A 14,195-nucleotide genomic window follows, 5' to 3' on the forward strand; every position below is an offset into this window, starting at 1 on the left:
ATTTAAGTGATCCTCATGAAATGGGCTCTAAAATTATCTTGCAGCTAGGCTAATTAATGAGGCCATAGGACCACAAAGACCTATGTCAGCCATTTTGCTAGCAGAAGACTGTGCTTCCTTTTCAAGTTCATATGTTCACCAGAGAACAAGAACCATGGGTGCAATAAGCCTGGCAGAAAACAAGACTAGTCTGTAAATCAACATTTATTAATTAGCCTTGGTTACCCTGGCTTTGATTGGAACCAAATCACTATGCAGTAGTATCTGACTATTTCACAGGGGCCATATTCGCATACCAAGTGCTCAATTCTTTATGTAGCCTGGCCAGGCGATGAAAGATGCACTTCTGTTTTTGCCACAATTTTACTCGGTGTCAGTTTCTTCCTTCCTTTGTCCCACCTCCAGAACCAACCAAATATATACATTATATTAAGCGTTTTCTTGTTTAACTCTTACCTAATTTAGGAGTGAAATGAAACATTAAAGTATCCCAGAAGAGTGAGTCATGCAGCTAAATTAATTAATTGGGGGGTACTGTGATGTTTAATTTAGAAGCAGGGTCTCATTTAGTTGTATAGGTCAGCCTCAAACTTTTGATTCTTCTGCTTCAAGCTTCTAAGCAGCTTGAATTACATCTGGATACCACAGCCCACTCAGCAAGGCTGACTTGCTTTTTATTATAATACTTTTTTTTTTTTAATGACAGACCTGTTAGTTAACTTTTCAGTACCTGGACTCACAGGTACACAATAAACCCTGAGTTACGGGCGGGAAGTTGGGGGGAACCACCAAGATGAGCTTCACTTTGGAGATCTCTCAGTTTATTGGACTTGGCCTTGGAAATCATGTCATTTCACCCAAGAATGAGAAAAAGCTCTAAGCAAGCACCACTTTGTTCTAAAAAGATTCCCCCCCTCAGGAAGTGTGCCCTTTTTTACAAATATGGGCTTGAGGGAGTGAGGGTTGATCCAGGGAGGAGGACACAGAAATCACTCAACAGTTCCCAGTGGCCTCCAGACCTAGTGGGGGTAAAACAGAGAGGCCTAGGGGGGGAGCACACGGTGTGTGCATATGTGTGCAAGTGTGTGTATGTGTGTTTACACGGGAGGGGCTGGAGGGGCACTTGGTGGGGCGGCTTCTCACCATTTCTCTTCCTGGTCTCCTCCTTTGTCACTTTCTGCTGTGTCATTCCATTCTGGGGTGAGCGCCTCCCTGAGCTGGGCTTTCCTGATTCGTTGCTGATGACAGAGCCATTCTCACTGGGCGACCTGCTGGAGGTAACCATAGCAACAGGGTAGACAGTAAGTTTCAACTAGAACAGCCTCCTCCCAATGTTATTTAATTTGCACAGTTTATGTCTGCAGCCTTTCATTCCAGTTTCAGTGGCAAAGAAGAAATGATCCAAGAGACAAAAGAAACAAACGCTACCCACACTCATCCACACTTGCTCATAGATGAGGGGGCTGGTTGTCCTGTAGTACTCTCTGGAAAGTTCAATGAGGCCGGCCCTCAGTCCTATCTCTGTTTCGTTAATCCATCACCCATCTGGGTGACTGCGGAGATAGTAGTGACACTGTCTGTGTAACATGCCCTCCCTTCACACAGCTCTCTGTATGCTCAGTGTCTGAGTCACATGAGCATCTTTGGTCATGCATAGAACATGGTTCTCTTTGGCTGCTCACCCAACGCAGGCCTACATAGCTACTACAGATGAAGTCTTACCATTATTGGTCGTCACTGTCAGCTGTCCACACTTGCTCACTCTTGACTAGATCCTATTTGTGTTTTGAGGCACTTATTTGAGATGCACATTTCTCCAGAAAAGCCTTTTTCTGTGCAAAGCATCGTGCCAGATAGACGAGTCTATTGACATCTGAGGGCAAACAGTGTGTGCCAGGACTATGCTGAGTGCCTCCAAACCTGGTAATAATGACCCCTGATTTGGAAATGGTCCATGTTGGTCAGAAAGTGAGGAGTGTGAACATCACGGAGGCCAAGAGTAGTTTCCAGGGCTAAGGCAGGCAGTGACAAGTCACCCTCACCCCAGAACATCCTCATTTCAATGTCTCAGCCAGCAACCTCAGATGGGAACAAGTCATAGGGCCATCATCCTCCTTCAGGACTGGATTCTCACCTCCAGAACTCTGTGGGAAAATGGACTCTTGAGACTTTGCTGCCTCTGGAGGCCTCATAGCCCACCTGGGGGTAGATGAATCGAAAATGCTGACCTCCCTGTGTGGAAGACAATCGGAGACAAATACCTAGGGATCTCTTGTTCTTCCACCACCAGTCGCCTACATTTAGAAAACACAGTCAATTGATGCCTGTAATTGGAAAACTGGCTGGAGTCAAGCCCTTGATCACTGGGGGAAAGCTGAGCATTCCAGCATCTTCTTCTTCCTTCTCCCCTTCCTCTTCCACCACCTGTGTGAGTTTAGAATGCTCAATTCTGTGCATGCTGGCATCTGTGTTGGCTAGTCTTAGGTCAGCTTGACACACAGCTGGTTATCTGAAAGGAGGGAACCTCGACTGAGAAAAAAAGCCTCCATAAGATCCAGCTATAGGACATTTTCTTAATGAGTGATGGATGGGGGATGGTCCAGTTCATTGTGGGCAGTGCCATCCCTGGGCTGCTGGTCTTGGCTTCTACAAGAAAGCAAGCCAAGGGGAGCAAGCCAGCAAGTAGCCCCTTCCATGGCTTCTATATCAACTCCTGCCTCCAGGTTCCTGCCTTGCTCCTGTCCTGACTTCCTTTGATGATGAACAGCAGTGTAGCAGTATGAACCAACTAGACCCCTCCCCCCAACTTGTTTTTTGGTCCTATTGTTTTGTCAAAGCCACAGAAACCCTAACTAAGACAGAACTCTACAAGTTACCAAGAGTGAAGGTTAGGATGTCTGGGATGAGGCAGTACCTGCCAATTATGTTCTGTAGCACACACAAACTAAACATCTGCACATGGGACTTGGGAAATGTTCACTGCATTTCTTCTTTGGATGCCTCTGACTGTGGTAGCATACCAGAGGCTCTGGTCAATTCTGTCAGGGTTCATTTTGTTTCACTTAATGCAGCATCTTCCAACTTACGTGGCTGATTTTTTTTTGTCATTTTGTTACATTAGTATTATAAAGACTATAATTTGGAAATAGGGATCAGGCATTAAGTGACTGTATCCTTATTATATATGGAACATATATAATATGTGTCCAACAGCTAATTGACTATTGAATGCTGGTTGTGGGGGGAAGACACACACACAGAGACAGAGACAGAGAGACAGAGGGGAGACTTGCATCCTTGAATTGTTTTCAGAATCTGTTCGCTCACAGCGCCTACTCTCCAGCTGGCTTTATTGGATAAAAAGATTTTCATTTACCTTTAGGGAGGGCTGGGGGAGTGATTTATAATCTATTTTACATTTGTAAGCTGCTTAGTGATTTTTTGTAACATTTTAATTCCCTTTCTCCATTTGATTCTGAAAGAATCTTCTAATGTTTCTCTCACTCTGAGGAAAGGTGTCAGCGAGCACATTTCTGTGGAGAAAAATCCAATCTGCTTTAGTCTTTGTTTCTGTCTATATAACTCTCTTTACAGTGAGCATCCAACTCTAAACCTCTGGTCAGAAATATAAAGAGCATGCGTGGTGTATATGTGCACATTACACCAATAAAAGTACCTTAAAAGCAAGGACATGTTAGCTCTGAGATTGAGATTTAAGGTTACAGAACTCAATGGTCCCTTTTCTGGAACTGCGGGCGGACGTGTGATTGTGCGGGACCTAACCAGTTCCTAAACAGTCTGGAACTGCGGACGGACGTGTGATTGTGCGGGACCTAACCAGTTCCTAAACAGTCTGGCTCATCACTAATGCAGGAGTCCTTTTCCTACGACTGTTCCTATGAGGCCGACTATTCTCCAACCTTGACCTGGCACATCCATCCTGGTCACAGACAAACAAAATAGCATCACCAAGTCCCCAGACAGGAGGAAGGGGAGGCAGGCCAGCAGTGACTGAATGCTCAGACTTCTCTTTTTAAAGAATGTTTAAAATGTAAGAATATCAATAATTATTAAATCATTGATTTTCACTTGCAAAATTTGGGGGTTCATCTAGCAGATCCCTTCTGAGAGGGCCCACAAGTCAGCCCACATGTAACCGGAATGAGGAAACTGATGTGGCAAGATGGGTTTGCTCTTGGGTTTGGAACTTAAAATGGTGCTGGGGAGAAGGGTCAGTTGCCATTGAAGCAAGAGAAACTGAGTTTGGCAGTGCATATCTGTAACCCGAGTGCAGGGGCAGAGAAGTGCACATCCCTAGGATTTGATGGCCAACTAATCCACTCCATACTAATCCACTCCACTGGTGTGCATTGGGTTCAGTGGGAAAAAATAAAAAGGAAAAGAGCCACAGGGGAAGACAGAAAGACACTAACCTTGATCCTTGGTCTCTACTTTAATGTGGACACATGCACACACTCAGACACACATACGTTATACATGAACACACACAATCTTCACAAGTGATCTTAGACTTTTATGATCAGACATTCATGAACAAAGATGAGGTTCATAGCCTGGGCAATGCTGTAGCTAGCTCTTAGTAAAATTATATTTTTATGATGAAATAATGAAGCAGATGTAGAAATCATGCCACAGTGTAGAAATTGCTCCCCTTTCCTCTATTTCATAAGCTAATATTTCTTAATAAAAATGGGAATACATAATTGAACTTAATTAGCAAGAGGTGACTCCTTGCTACCTCAAGAAGTGTGTGTTTTCAAACAAGTTTCAAAAATCAATCCCTACAGGATTTAAAGTACTCAATTTGAATGGTAAGAAAGAATTTTTACTCTTCCCAGGAGTGCTACATCAATACCTTAATTTAGTAATTCTTCCTTTTCAGTTTCTTGTAAATGGGTGATAAGTTGTCAACATGACTTTATTGTGCTCGGCAAGGATCCGCATGAGAATAATGCTATAAGTCACACAATGGATGAGTTCTCTAGAAAACCCATCTGTATGCATGTGTCTCAGTTCTGCTCTGCCTGATCTTCTATGCTGGGTGGACCACTGCAGTAATGGTGCTAGCTTTGTTTACACCTCGGTGCAATCAAACTTTGGGAGGTCTTCTACAGTGTCTCTGACTTGAACATGTGACTTGGTTGGCCAACAGGAAAGAAAGAAACATGGCAGAAGCAGAGACTTGAGAAATGTTTGCATTTGGAGATGTTTTCCTAGCTACCCTTGGATCCTTGGAACCACCTTGTGAAAAGTCTGCTGGAACATGAGCCCACGTGGAGAGAGGACTAGTGTCCTGGGCCACCCCAGATAAGACTGTTGGCAACAATGCAAACTTGCTGACTTGATTTCTATCATATGATTGGTGTTCTGGTAATTCCAGATAATATTGCCATCTTGGACCAGAAGACCCACCCAGCAGACCTCTAGCTACTAACCCACCCAAATCATGAACTGAACAAATGAGTTTGTTTTAAGCATAGAAGTTTTGGAGTGCTTTGTTATGGGGCTATAGATGACTAATTCATGTCTTCAACTTTATTTTCCACATAAGGTGAAATCCACTGCTCTTTACTACTTTTTAAGGTACCAAGAGCTTCTAGAGTAAAATACAACTCTGTTGCTTGACTTCATGGAGAGTTTTTTTTGTTGTTGTTGTTGTTTTTGTTTTTCTATGAGCAAAGCTCTGTGAAGCAATTGGGGATAGTGACTGACATTAACTTCAGACCTCCACATACACATACACACCAAACACCTGTGCATACACACATGTGAACACACACGCACACACACACATCACATACATGAAAAAGGAAAACGAAAAAAGAGAAGGGAAAACAGCCAGGGCTCTTTGACTGGCATTAAGATGGAATTCTGCCCCCGAAATCTTGTGATGGGAGACAAGATTAATGATCCACAGTGGAGTCTCTGCTTCCCCGAACAACCTTGATTCTTGGATTCTCCTCTCCTTGTCTCCATTTCATCCTCTTTTGCATCTTCTCTTTGCTTTTCTGACTCTGGCACATCCTCTGCACCTCTAATTTTAGCAATGCTTCCAAGGCTTAGTTCTTGGAGCTCTTCCTTTCTCTATTTTTCTCCTCCTAAATGGATCTTTCCAGTCTTGCAGGAAAATAGAACTCCACCAACTCCCATAACTGTATCTCTACTCTGAGCCTCTCCTGCAAACTCCCGTCTCATACGATTAATGATTCTCAGACCTTTCATTTGTGTACCTACTAGTGGCAGAGAAGCTGATCTCCTTCCAGCCTTCTCTGACACAAATGCATGGCAAATGCACTTCACTCACTTCCAAATCCTATGGCAGCCTGTCACCTGCATTATGCATTCCTTCACGGCATTTTTTAACAGTTCAGCCGCTCTCACACCACAATGCTCGCCAGCCATGCCGCTGTTGCTTTACTGGGTGTCCTGGGGTTTTCTTCTACTGTGAATCCCTATAGTCTGTTTTCCACACAGAGCTAACGTTTAATCCATCAGCGCATGTCAGTTCTCTTTTCAAGCCCTCCCATGACTTCTGATCTTCATCTACATACAAATCCAGTCTGACTTTGATCTCTAGTACCTGACATGACCACTTAGCTACAGGCAGCTTCCCTGATTCATCTGTTGTTATTTTCTCGATAGTACACACCGGCCCTCTTGACCACATCACTTTTCTTCAGGCATGTCAAGAACCCCCTCCCCCTCCAGACTTTGCACACACTGCTCCATCTGCTTGGAACATTCCTCCTTTAGCAAGTCTACTCATAGCTGACATATAATTTCAATGGTATCTTTTCCTAATGACATTAATTAAGGTCTTCCCTGATTTTCTATCTAAAACAGCCCCCTCCACACTCCATTTTAGATTGTAACTTCGACATGAATAGAAAGTTTGTCTTGTTCTTTGGGATAGCTCCAGAGCCTGGCAAACAGCAAACAGGCAGTACATAACTGTTAAATAAAGAGGAAGAGAAGAGAGGGAGGCAGGGGGAGAAAGTGTTCCTGCTCCCATAGTGCTTTGAAACAAGGGAGAATGGGTTGCCAAGGAGTGTTGCTTTAGCTAACCAATGGGGCCTGCCGCTGGCTTCCCTGTCTCTTTATGTGACCATTCTAAAGACTTTGTAATGAGCCTCCCAGCCTCTAGACTAATCTTTCCTATCTGTCATCTATATCACCTTGAGACCAGTCCTAAGGTACAGGTTAGATGCCACTGCTCCTTGGAGAGTTTTCAGTAGCTTCCCATGGCCTGGGGAATCAGGTCAGTCTCCTGAGCCTGGCAGGCAAGGCCATCCAAAATTTTAATCCATCTTCTGTTCTCACATTTTACCATGTCCTAACTGTGAAGGCTGAGCTGACTCCGGGGAAATGCTGTGTGCAGAAGCCCATACACGCCTCATTTCTCCCCCACTTTCAGATGGCCCCTTTACCCATCCCACCTACTCTGACCCCTCCACCCTCAAGGTTCAGTGGAAGGGCCTGCTGTGTGACAAATGCCTGGATGACACCCCATGGCGTCTTTGTTGTCTCTGCTCTCTGCCACTGCTTTCCTCAGGCCCCACGGTGAGTACCTTGAATTGTGATGCTCGCTCTTCCATCATTAACCCTCTTGTCTCTCCCATCATGGGATTCTTGGGGGCAGAAATCAATCAGGCACACTTTTGCAGTTCTTCAACACCAGTCAAAGAGCTCAGGTTATTTTTCCTTTTTCCATTTCCATTTCCATGTGTATGAGTGTTCACACGTGTGGTGTGCATGTTTTGTAGAGGTCTGACACTAAAGCCAGCCACCATCCCCAATTGTTCCAAAGAGATTTGCTCATAGTACACACTCAGTGTGGGATTCCTACTGAAAGCAGTAGCTTCATGAGATGCTGCTGGTAAAACACAACTGTCATGAATCAGAGGCACCGATTTTAGAGGTGTTAACAATGTGACACCAGAGCCAAATCTGTTATCATAAATAGAATTCTACCTCTATTGATGATATAGGGCCCAGTGTCAAGGCTAATCAACCAAGAGTTCTCTTACTCTCCTTTTCATTATTAAACCTGAACTTGGGGGATGGGGGATAGAGGGGTGATGAAAAGGACAGTGGAACTCACTTGAGGGCCACAGCTCTCTCGGTCAGTTATTTCTCTTGCTGATAGGAGGGTGAAGCTCGCCCATGCCTACCTCTTTCTGGTTTCAGTGGACTTAGCCGTCTTGATGGTGCTCCCATCTTGAGCCGTTTCTCTTTCCTGAGGAGTATCTCTGACAGGTATGGGAAGAACCACTGTTTCCTGGGTCACAGGGATGACCTCCTCATCTGCCCCTTGCTGGCCCAGATGCTGCTTGGCATAGTCAAAGCCTTGCACGGGCTGTGAGCAAGAAGAAAGTTTGAAGTCAGATGTCTAGAGAAGTGTCTCCACTGTCAGCTTTGAGAAGAGACAGGCAGCAAAATACCTGTGATGGGGCCGGCCATCTTATCTGGGCATTGTTTACTGTGCTTGGCCTGGTTTCTGCCCTGGCAACATGGGCTTGTCTGTGAGGGATGGGAAGTCTCCAGTAGCTAAGACTTCCCAAGAACCCAGGACTTCATCCTCTGCCTACAGCTCTCTACCTGACCCCTCATCCTCCACACTTCTATCCACTGGATACTTCTGAAGACTGGGCCACCTGTGAGTGTGTGAAAACAGAGACACTAAGAAATGACAGCTCCCGAGGTAGCCATTGTTAGTAAGTTAAAAAAAAATCTACACAAGTGTTTGGTACCACACAGAAAACACTGATTTCTCTTTTTGAAAGATGAAAGCCAGGTAAACATTAGTCTTCACGTTATAGGAAAAATACAAAATCTCAGAGAGGTCAGTGAATGCCCAAGAGAACACAGCTAAGTGATAAAAATCAAAGCCTAGGTCCTTGATTTTCTGACTCTCAGGGCAATGGGCTTAACTCTTTGGAAATTGCCTAGCATTGATCAATTGCTCATCTGACACACATTGGTAACTTCCAACCTCAACAGTACATCATTCTGGTGAGTTTCATACATTTACCAAATCAAAATAGTAATTTCTACACTGGGAATAAACAGTTCGGTGGCAGAGCACTTGCCTGCCATGCACAAGGTACCAGGTTAAATCCTTGGTACCACCACCATCACCACTACTAGTAATAGTAATCTCCAATAATTTTTAAAGGCAGACAGTTATATTAGCTTTTAAGACAAAAGTACACAAAACAGTAAAAGTCAATTTTTATGTGACATCTATTATAGACCAGGAAGAGCTTAAAGCAATTTACATACTTTAAATTCACTTAATCTTTATACCTGCCTACCCATGAATGGTGCTGCTATCCCCATTTGACAGATGGGGAGCTCAAGGCTCAAAGAGGCACGATAACTGCGCAAAGGTCATATAGGTAGCATGTGAGGAAGAGGAAAACTGTGGCTATTCTTAGGGGATGAATGGCCTGTCCCAAGCAGTTTGTGTGCCAGCCTCCGCAGGCCCTACAAGGTCTACCCTGCATCTGGGTAGGCTCTAGTGACCTTCTCCTAAAGATGCCTGTTCTCACTATGTTCTCTTTATATGAAGGGGGAGCTGTGAGGGAAGGCTGCAAATTCATTGACCAAGAATTAAGAGGGGTGGCCAAGGAAGACAGGAGGTAAGGAAAGCCACGATACCATGTTCTCAGCACTCTCCCTGCAAAAAGCTAGCTGACAGCAATAGCAACAGAGTGTGCCCATGTACCTTGTCTCTGCAGAGGGTGTACACTCCTCTCTGGCCTCAGCTCCCAGAAAAGCTCACTTGCCTTCTCTGCTTAGCATGCTAAGTATATTACTGAGTCTTAGGATGGGTCCCCAGGATCCTCTGGCTCTGCAGCCTGCGTGCAGAGAATGCAGTAATGTCCCTGGGGCCGTCTGCCGTGGCTACTGATTGGTGCCTATGGCTCACTTTCTTATTGTGCCTGGCCCCTTGGCATTCATTGAATTCTGCTCACGCTTTCCATGCAGCAGTCTCTCAGACACTGCAGTGTCCCTGACTCTGCCCAGCAGGACCACAGCGCTAGGCAGTTCCACTCTGCTGGCTTCCTGCAACAAAGGGGCTTTGGGAATTGTAGTGTCACACCCACCATCACTGTGGGAGTGACGACCAGCTGAGCTGCACGCAGGAGCACACAGCAGCTCATGTGCCATAGGTCGGCTTGATTTTCAACGCCAGGTAAGGCATCTAAGAAGCACAGTGCCTAGGGTAGGCACATGGAAGGAGCTGTGTGGAGCCACCAACATTTCATCTGTCCTAGCTCCAGAGCTGCCGAGCCAGGGGGGCTGGGGGAAGATGCTCACCTTGGCAGACGAATGCAGATTTTGGTTTAACTCAAAGCTTCCCTTTCCAGCTCCAGTGTGGCATATTTTGCATTCCTGGACTAGGTTGTGATTCTGATAATTACTTGCTATGTCTAAAAAGACTCATGTCGTAGGCAAGCTCAGATGGAAATGAAATATTCTGTCTTGGAACAGTTTCATTTTTCACAGCTTGACAATTCCCAGTGTACCCTTCTCCTCAGCACCCCATCGTGTCTGGGAAGCAGGTGCCTTATGTCAACAGACACAGAACAACATTTTTTGGGGGGGTTGGTGCCCCAGGAGACAGACTGTCTAATCAGGCTCCAGCTTCCCCACAGATGTATCCGCTTACTATGGAATAAAAGTACCTTTGCTTCCTTGCACTCAAGTGAGCTGTGTCACGCAAACACACCAGAGCCCAGCATGACCCTCCAAGGACAAGCTCCGTGGCTGACACAATTGCAGTGTGTAGGAAGTCAGAGGCAGTGGCAAATTGCTGCCCCATGTCTACAGGACCAGGTGGAGTTTGGAGGTTCAGAGCTGGGAACGGAAGCCCTGCCAAGTGTCAGAGTGTGGGCAGGTATATAATGGCTGCGGAGAGGCTTAGTTGTTAAAGTGCCTGCTGTGAGAGAACCAGTTCGGATCTCCAGAGCCCATGTAAAAGCTGGGCGTGGTGGCACATGTTTGTAACCCCAGGAGCTGGCAGGGGAGAGCAGACAAGCAAGTCCTGAAACTCACTGGCCAGCCAACCTGGGCTCATTCAGTGAGCTTTCAATTCAGTTAGAGATAGCAAGTGAGAGAGGAAGTCATCTCACCTGGCAGAAACTTCTGGTTTCCATCTGTATGCACCTACTGCATGTGCGCCCATACTAACAAGTACATACAACACACACACACACACACACACACACACACACACACACACACACACACAGATGCATGCAGGCTTTGGTCACCTCTCTGTTGTTTGAGGTATGACTAGACAAGTCCCTATGTCTCTCCCTCCGATTTCTTGGCAGTTAAGTGAGGATAACGCAACCTGCCCTGACTGTGACCTACCTCCCAGGACAGCTGTGATGACAAATGAGGGGACAGACCTAGAACAGCCAGCAGACTGTAAGACGTTATTTAAACACCGGGTATTACAGATTGGACATTTACCACAGGGACTATCACAAAGGCAGCTATGTGACTGGAAAATTAGCTTCAGAATTACTTCAGCCTTTAGTCCACCATCCTCCTAGTCACCTAGGTGGGTGGGGAAGAGGCATGCCGGTGACAGAGGGAGGACAGGGCTATCAGTCAGGTTTTCTTTGGGCTACTGAATTGGTATCTGGTAGTTGCCAGCCTAACCTTTGCTTGTCCATCATGGCACTGGCAGAAGCAGGGTCATTAGTGGGATGAAGAAACTTCTAGGAGTCTGTGTGCTCAAAGAGGTTTTGTGTAGGAGCCAAGAGACCTTGCCTTGGTCAGCCTCGGCCACTACAACAAAATACCATTAATCAAGAGGCTTGTAAAAGGCCGATATAGTTCTGAGGCTGGAAGGCTGAGGTTATGATGTCAGAACAGCTGGGCTTTGGTGAGGGCTCACTGCTGGGCTAGATACTGCCCACTTCTTGTGTGGTCACGTGGTAGAAGAGGCCAGATTAGTACTCCCAGGGTACTAATCCCACTCCTGGGAGCCCCACCTTCACAGCCCAGTTAGCTTCCCCAACCAACCTCGTAACACCCTCACGCTGGAGGCTAGTATGTTCAGACAGTTGCAGGCTTAGTCTCACCATCAGTTCTGCTGCTCACTATCTATGGAATCTGGGGGGAGTGGAAGGAGTTACTTTTTTGCTGGTACAAGGAGGTGGGGTCCAATTATTAAAGATATCTGAGGTGGCGCAAGCCTTTAATCCCAGCACTCAGGAGGCAGAGGCAAGTGGATCTCTGTGAGTTAACAATACAGAGAAACCCTGTCTCGAAAAACCAAAAAAAAAAAAAAAGATATCTGAGGTCTTTTCATGCCTTTCTTGCTACCAGTTGTCAGTGCCTCAGTTTCTCTGTCTGTAAAATAATTGTCCTTCCTCAAGAGGCTATGGTGATGATGAGAGATGCACTGTGTGTCAACTACTCAAAAATGTTTGTGGGAGAGAGTAAGCAGTGTAGAAGCGTGTGTTACATGCTCATTATAACAAGAAGGGTATCCTTTGGAATGAGGGTATGTGACATGTTTCTGAAGGTACTTGACAACCTCAGAAGCCTGGAAGGAAGGTGGGTGGAGCCTCTAGGCAGAGCTCCTGGCCCTCCCCATGCCCACATGTACCTTCGCTCTCTGAGGCAGGTTTATCATGGTGTCCGGCTTGAAGTCATTCTTGTTCTTCCTACAGAGCACAGCAGTGATGATGATGATGATGACAGTGACCACAGCGATGGGTGCCAGCACTGCAGCTATGATCCACAGGTTGTTGGGTGGGTTCTTCACAACGGCTATGGGGAAAAGCCAGGAAGAAGCACATGACAAGGAGCCCTAGGTAGGGGAAAGCCACCCAAACATAACTCCCAACCCCAGGTAAGAAGACAGGGAGAGACGGAACTCAACAGCCTCTGAAGCTGTAGGACCTTGGGCAAGCTGCTTGTGTTCTCTGAATCTGTAAAATGACAGCCCCGCTCTGTAGTGCTTTTCTGTGACTCCTGTTCAGTTGACATTAGCCCCCACTGTTCCCAAGAGCAGAAAGAGGAACACCAAGTAGTGTCCGTTCTCCTTGTTGGTGATAGTCAAAAGAGAGAAGAAGAAAAACACATGAGGATTAGAAATGCATGTTGGAGGGGCTGGTGAGATGGTTCAATGGGTAAGAGCTTTTTCCTGCAAGCTTGAGGACCTGAGTTCAAGTCCCTAACACCCACAGCAAGTTTCCAGTAACACACAAATACAAAGACATGTATGTTGGAGTCAGGAGGCAAGAGCCATCAAAAGATGACTCCAAATTCTCTGTGAGTTTGAAGCCAACCTGGTCTACAGAGCGAGTTCCAGGACAAGCTCCAAAGCAATACAGAGAAACCCTGTCTCGAAACAATAAATAAATAAATACATAAATAAATAAAAGATGACTCCTGTTGGGAGATGTCATTCTGTAAATATGTGTCTGATTGGTTTGAATAAAGCACTGTTGGCCGATAGGGAAACAAGATAGGTGGGACTAGGAGTCTAGGAGGATTCTGGGAATTGTAGTGAGGAGAGCTCTCGCCATGTGATCTTCCGGGAGCAATGGATGCTCAGGAGTGCGTCCTCAAAAAGATACATTCTTATGAAATATATATTAATAATTGTGGGTTAATAATAAAATCAGAGCTAGCCAATAGGAAGCCAAGCAGGCAGCCAACAGCTTCATAATAAATATGGTATCTTGTGTGTTATTTGGGGGCTGAAGTGACAACAGGATCCAGGCAGCAGGCAGGAAGACTACATTACAGACTCCAACTATGTTAGTGAAACCATCCTGTGAGTAAGGAGCAGACGTAACATGAGCAGATGATCCCCTCAGAATGTGTCTGGGAAGCTTAGAAATGCCTTGGCCTAGCCACAAGGACCAGGCTGTCCTCAGTAGGGGGATAGGTTACAAGAACAGCAGGTGTCCTCAACGGGTGGGGCAGCAACATAAACCCTGAAGAGATGATGCAGAGACGGCCATGCCCTGTACCACGACAGTGACTTTGTTCTTATAGCCGTGCATGCCCTGTACCACGACAGTGACTTTGTTCTTATAGCCGTGCATGCCCTGTACCATGACAGTGACTTGTTCTTATAGCCGTGCGCTTCTGTCAACACTCATCAGATGACACATTTAAGGTCTGAACATCCCCACTGT

At 45.8% G+C, this 14,195-nt stretch overlaps 1 protein-coding gene across 5 annotated transcripts in view; it reads right to left on the reverse strand.

Moving 5' to 3' along the window:
- Positions 1 to 14,195, reverse strand: part of Kiaa1549l (KIAA1549 like) — a 268,939-nt gene that overhangs the window by 57,635 nt on the left and 197,109 nt on the right. For 3 of the 5 annotated variants that reach the window (XM_013121632.3, XM_013121620.3, XM_040745942.1), the window contains exons 11-13: positions 12,653 to 12,816; positions 8,193 to 8,377; positions 1,144 to 1,271 (exon numbers count right to left, since the gene is read on the reverse strand). In XM_013121632.3, coding sequence (XP_012977086.1) covers positions 1,144 to 1,271; positions 8,193 to 8,377; positions 12,653 to 12,816 — 477 coding nt within the window. The remainder of the gene's footprint in view (positions 1 to 1,143; positions 1,272 to 8,192; positions 8,378 to 12,652; positions 12,817 to 14,195) is intronic. The other 2 variants (XM_013121626.3, XM_005064840.4) reach the window with 1 other exon arrangement.

The sequence above is a fragment of the Mesocricetus auratus genome, unplaced genomic scaffold, assembly GCF_017639785.1.
Source record: "Mesocricetus auratus isolate SY011 unplaced genomic scaffold, BCM_Maur_2.0 Super-Scaffold_100004, whole genome shotgun sequence".
Taxonomy (NCBI): Eukaryota; Metazoa; Chordata; class Mammalia; order Rodentia; family Cricetidae; genus Mesocricetus; species Mesocricetus auratus.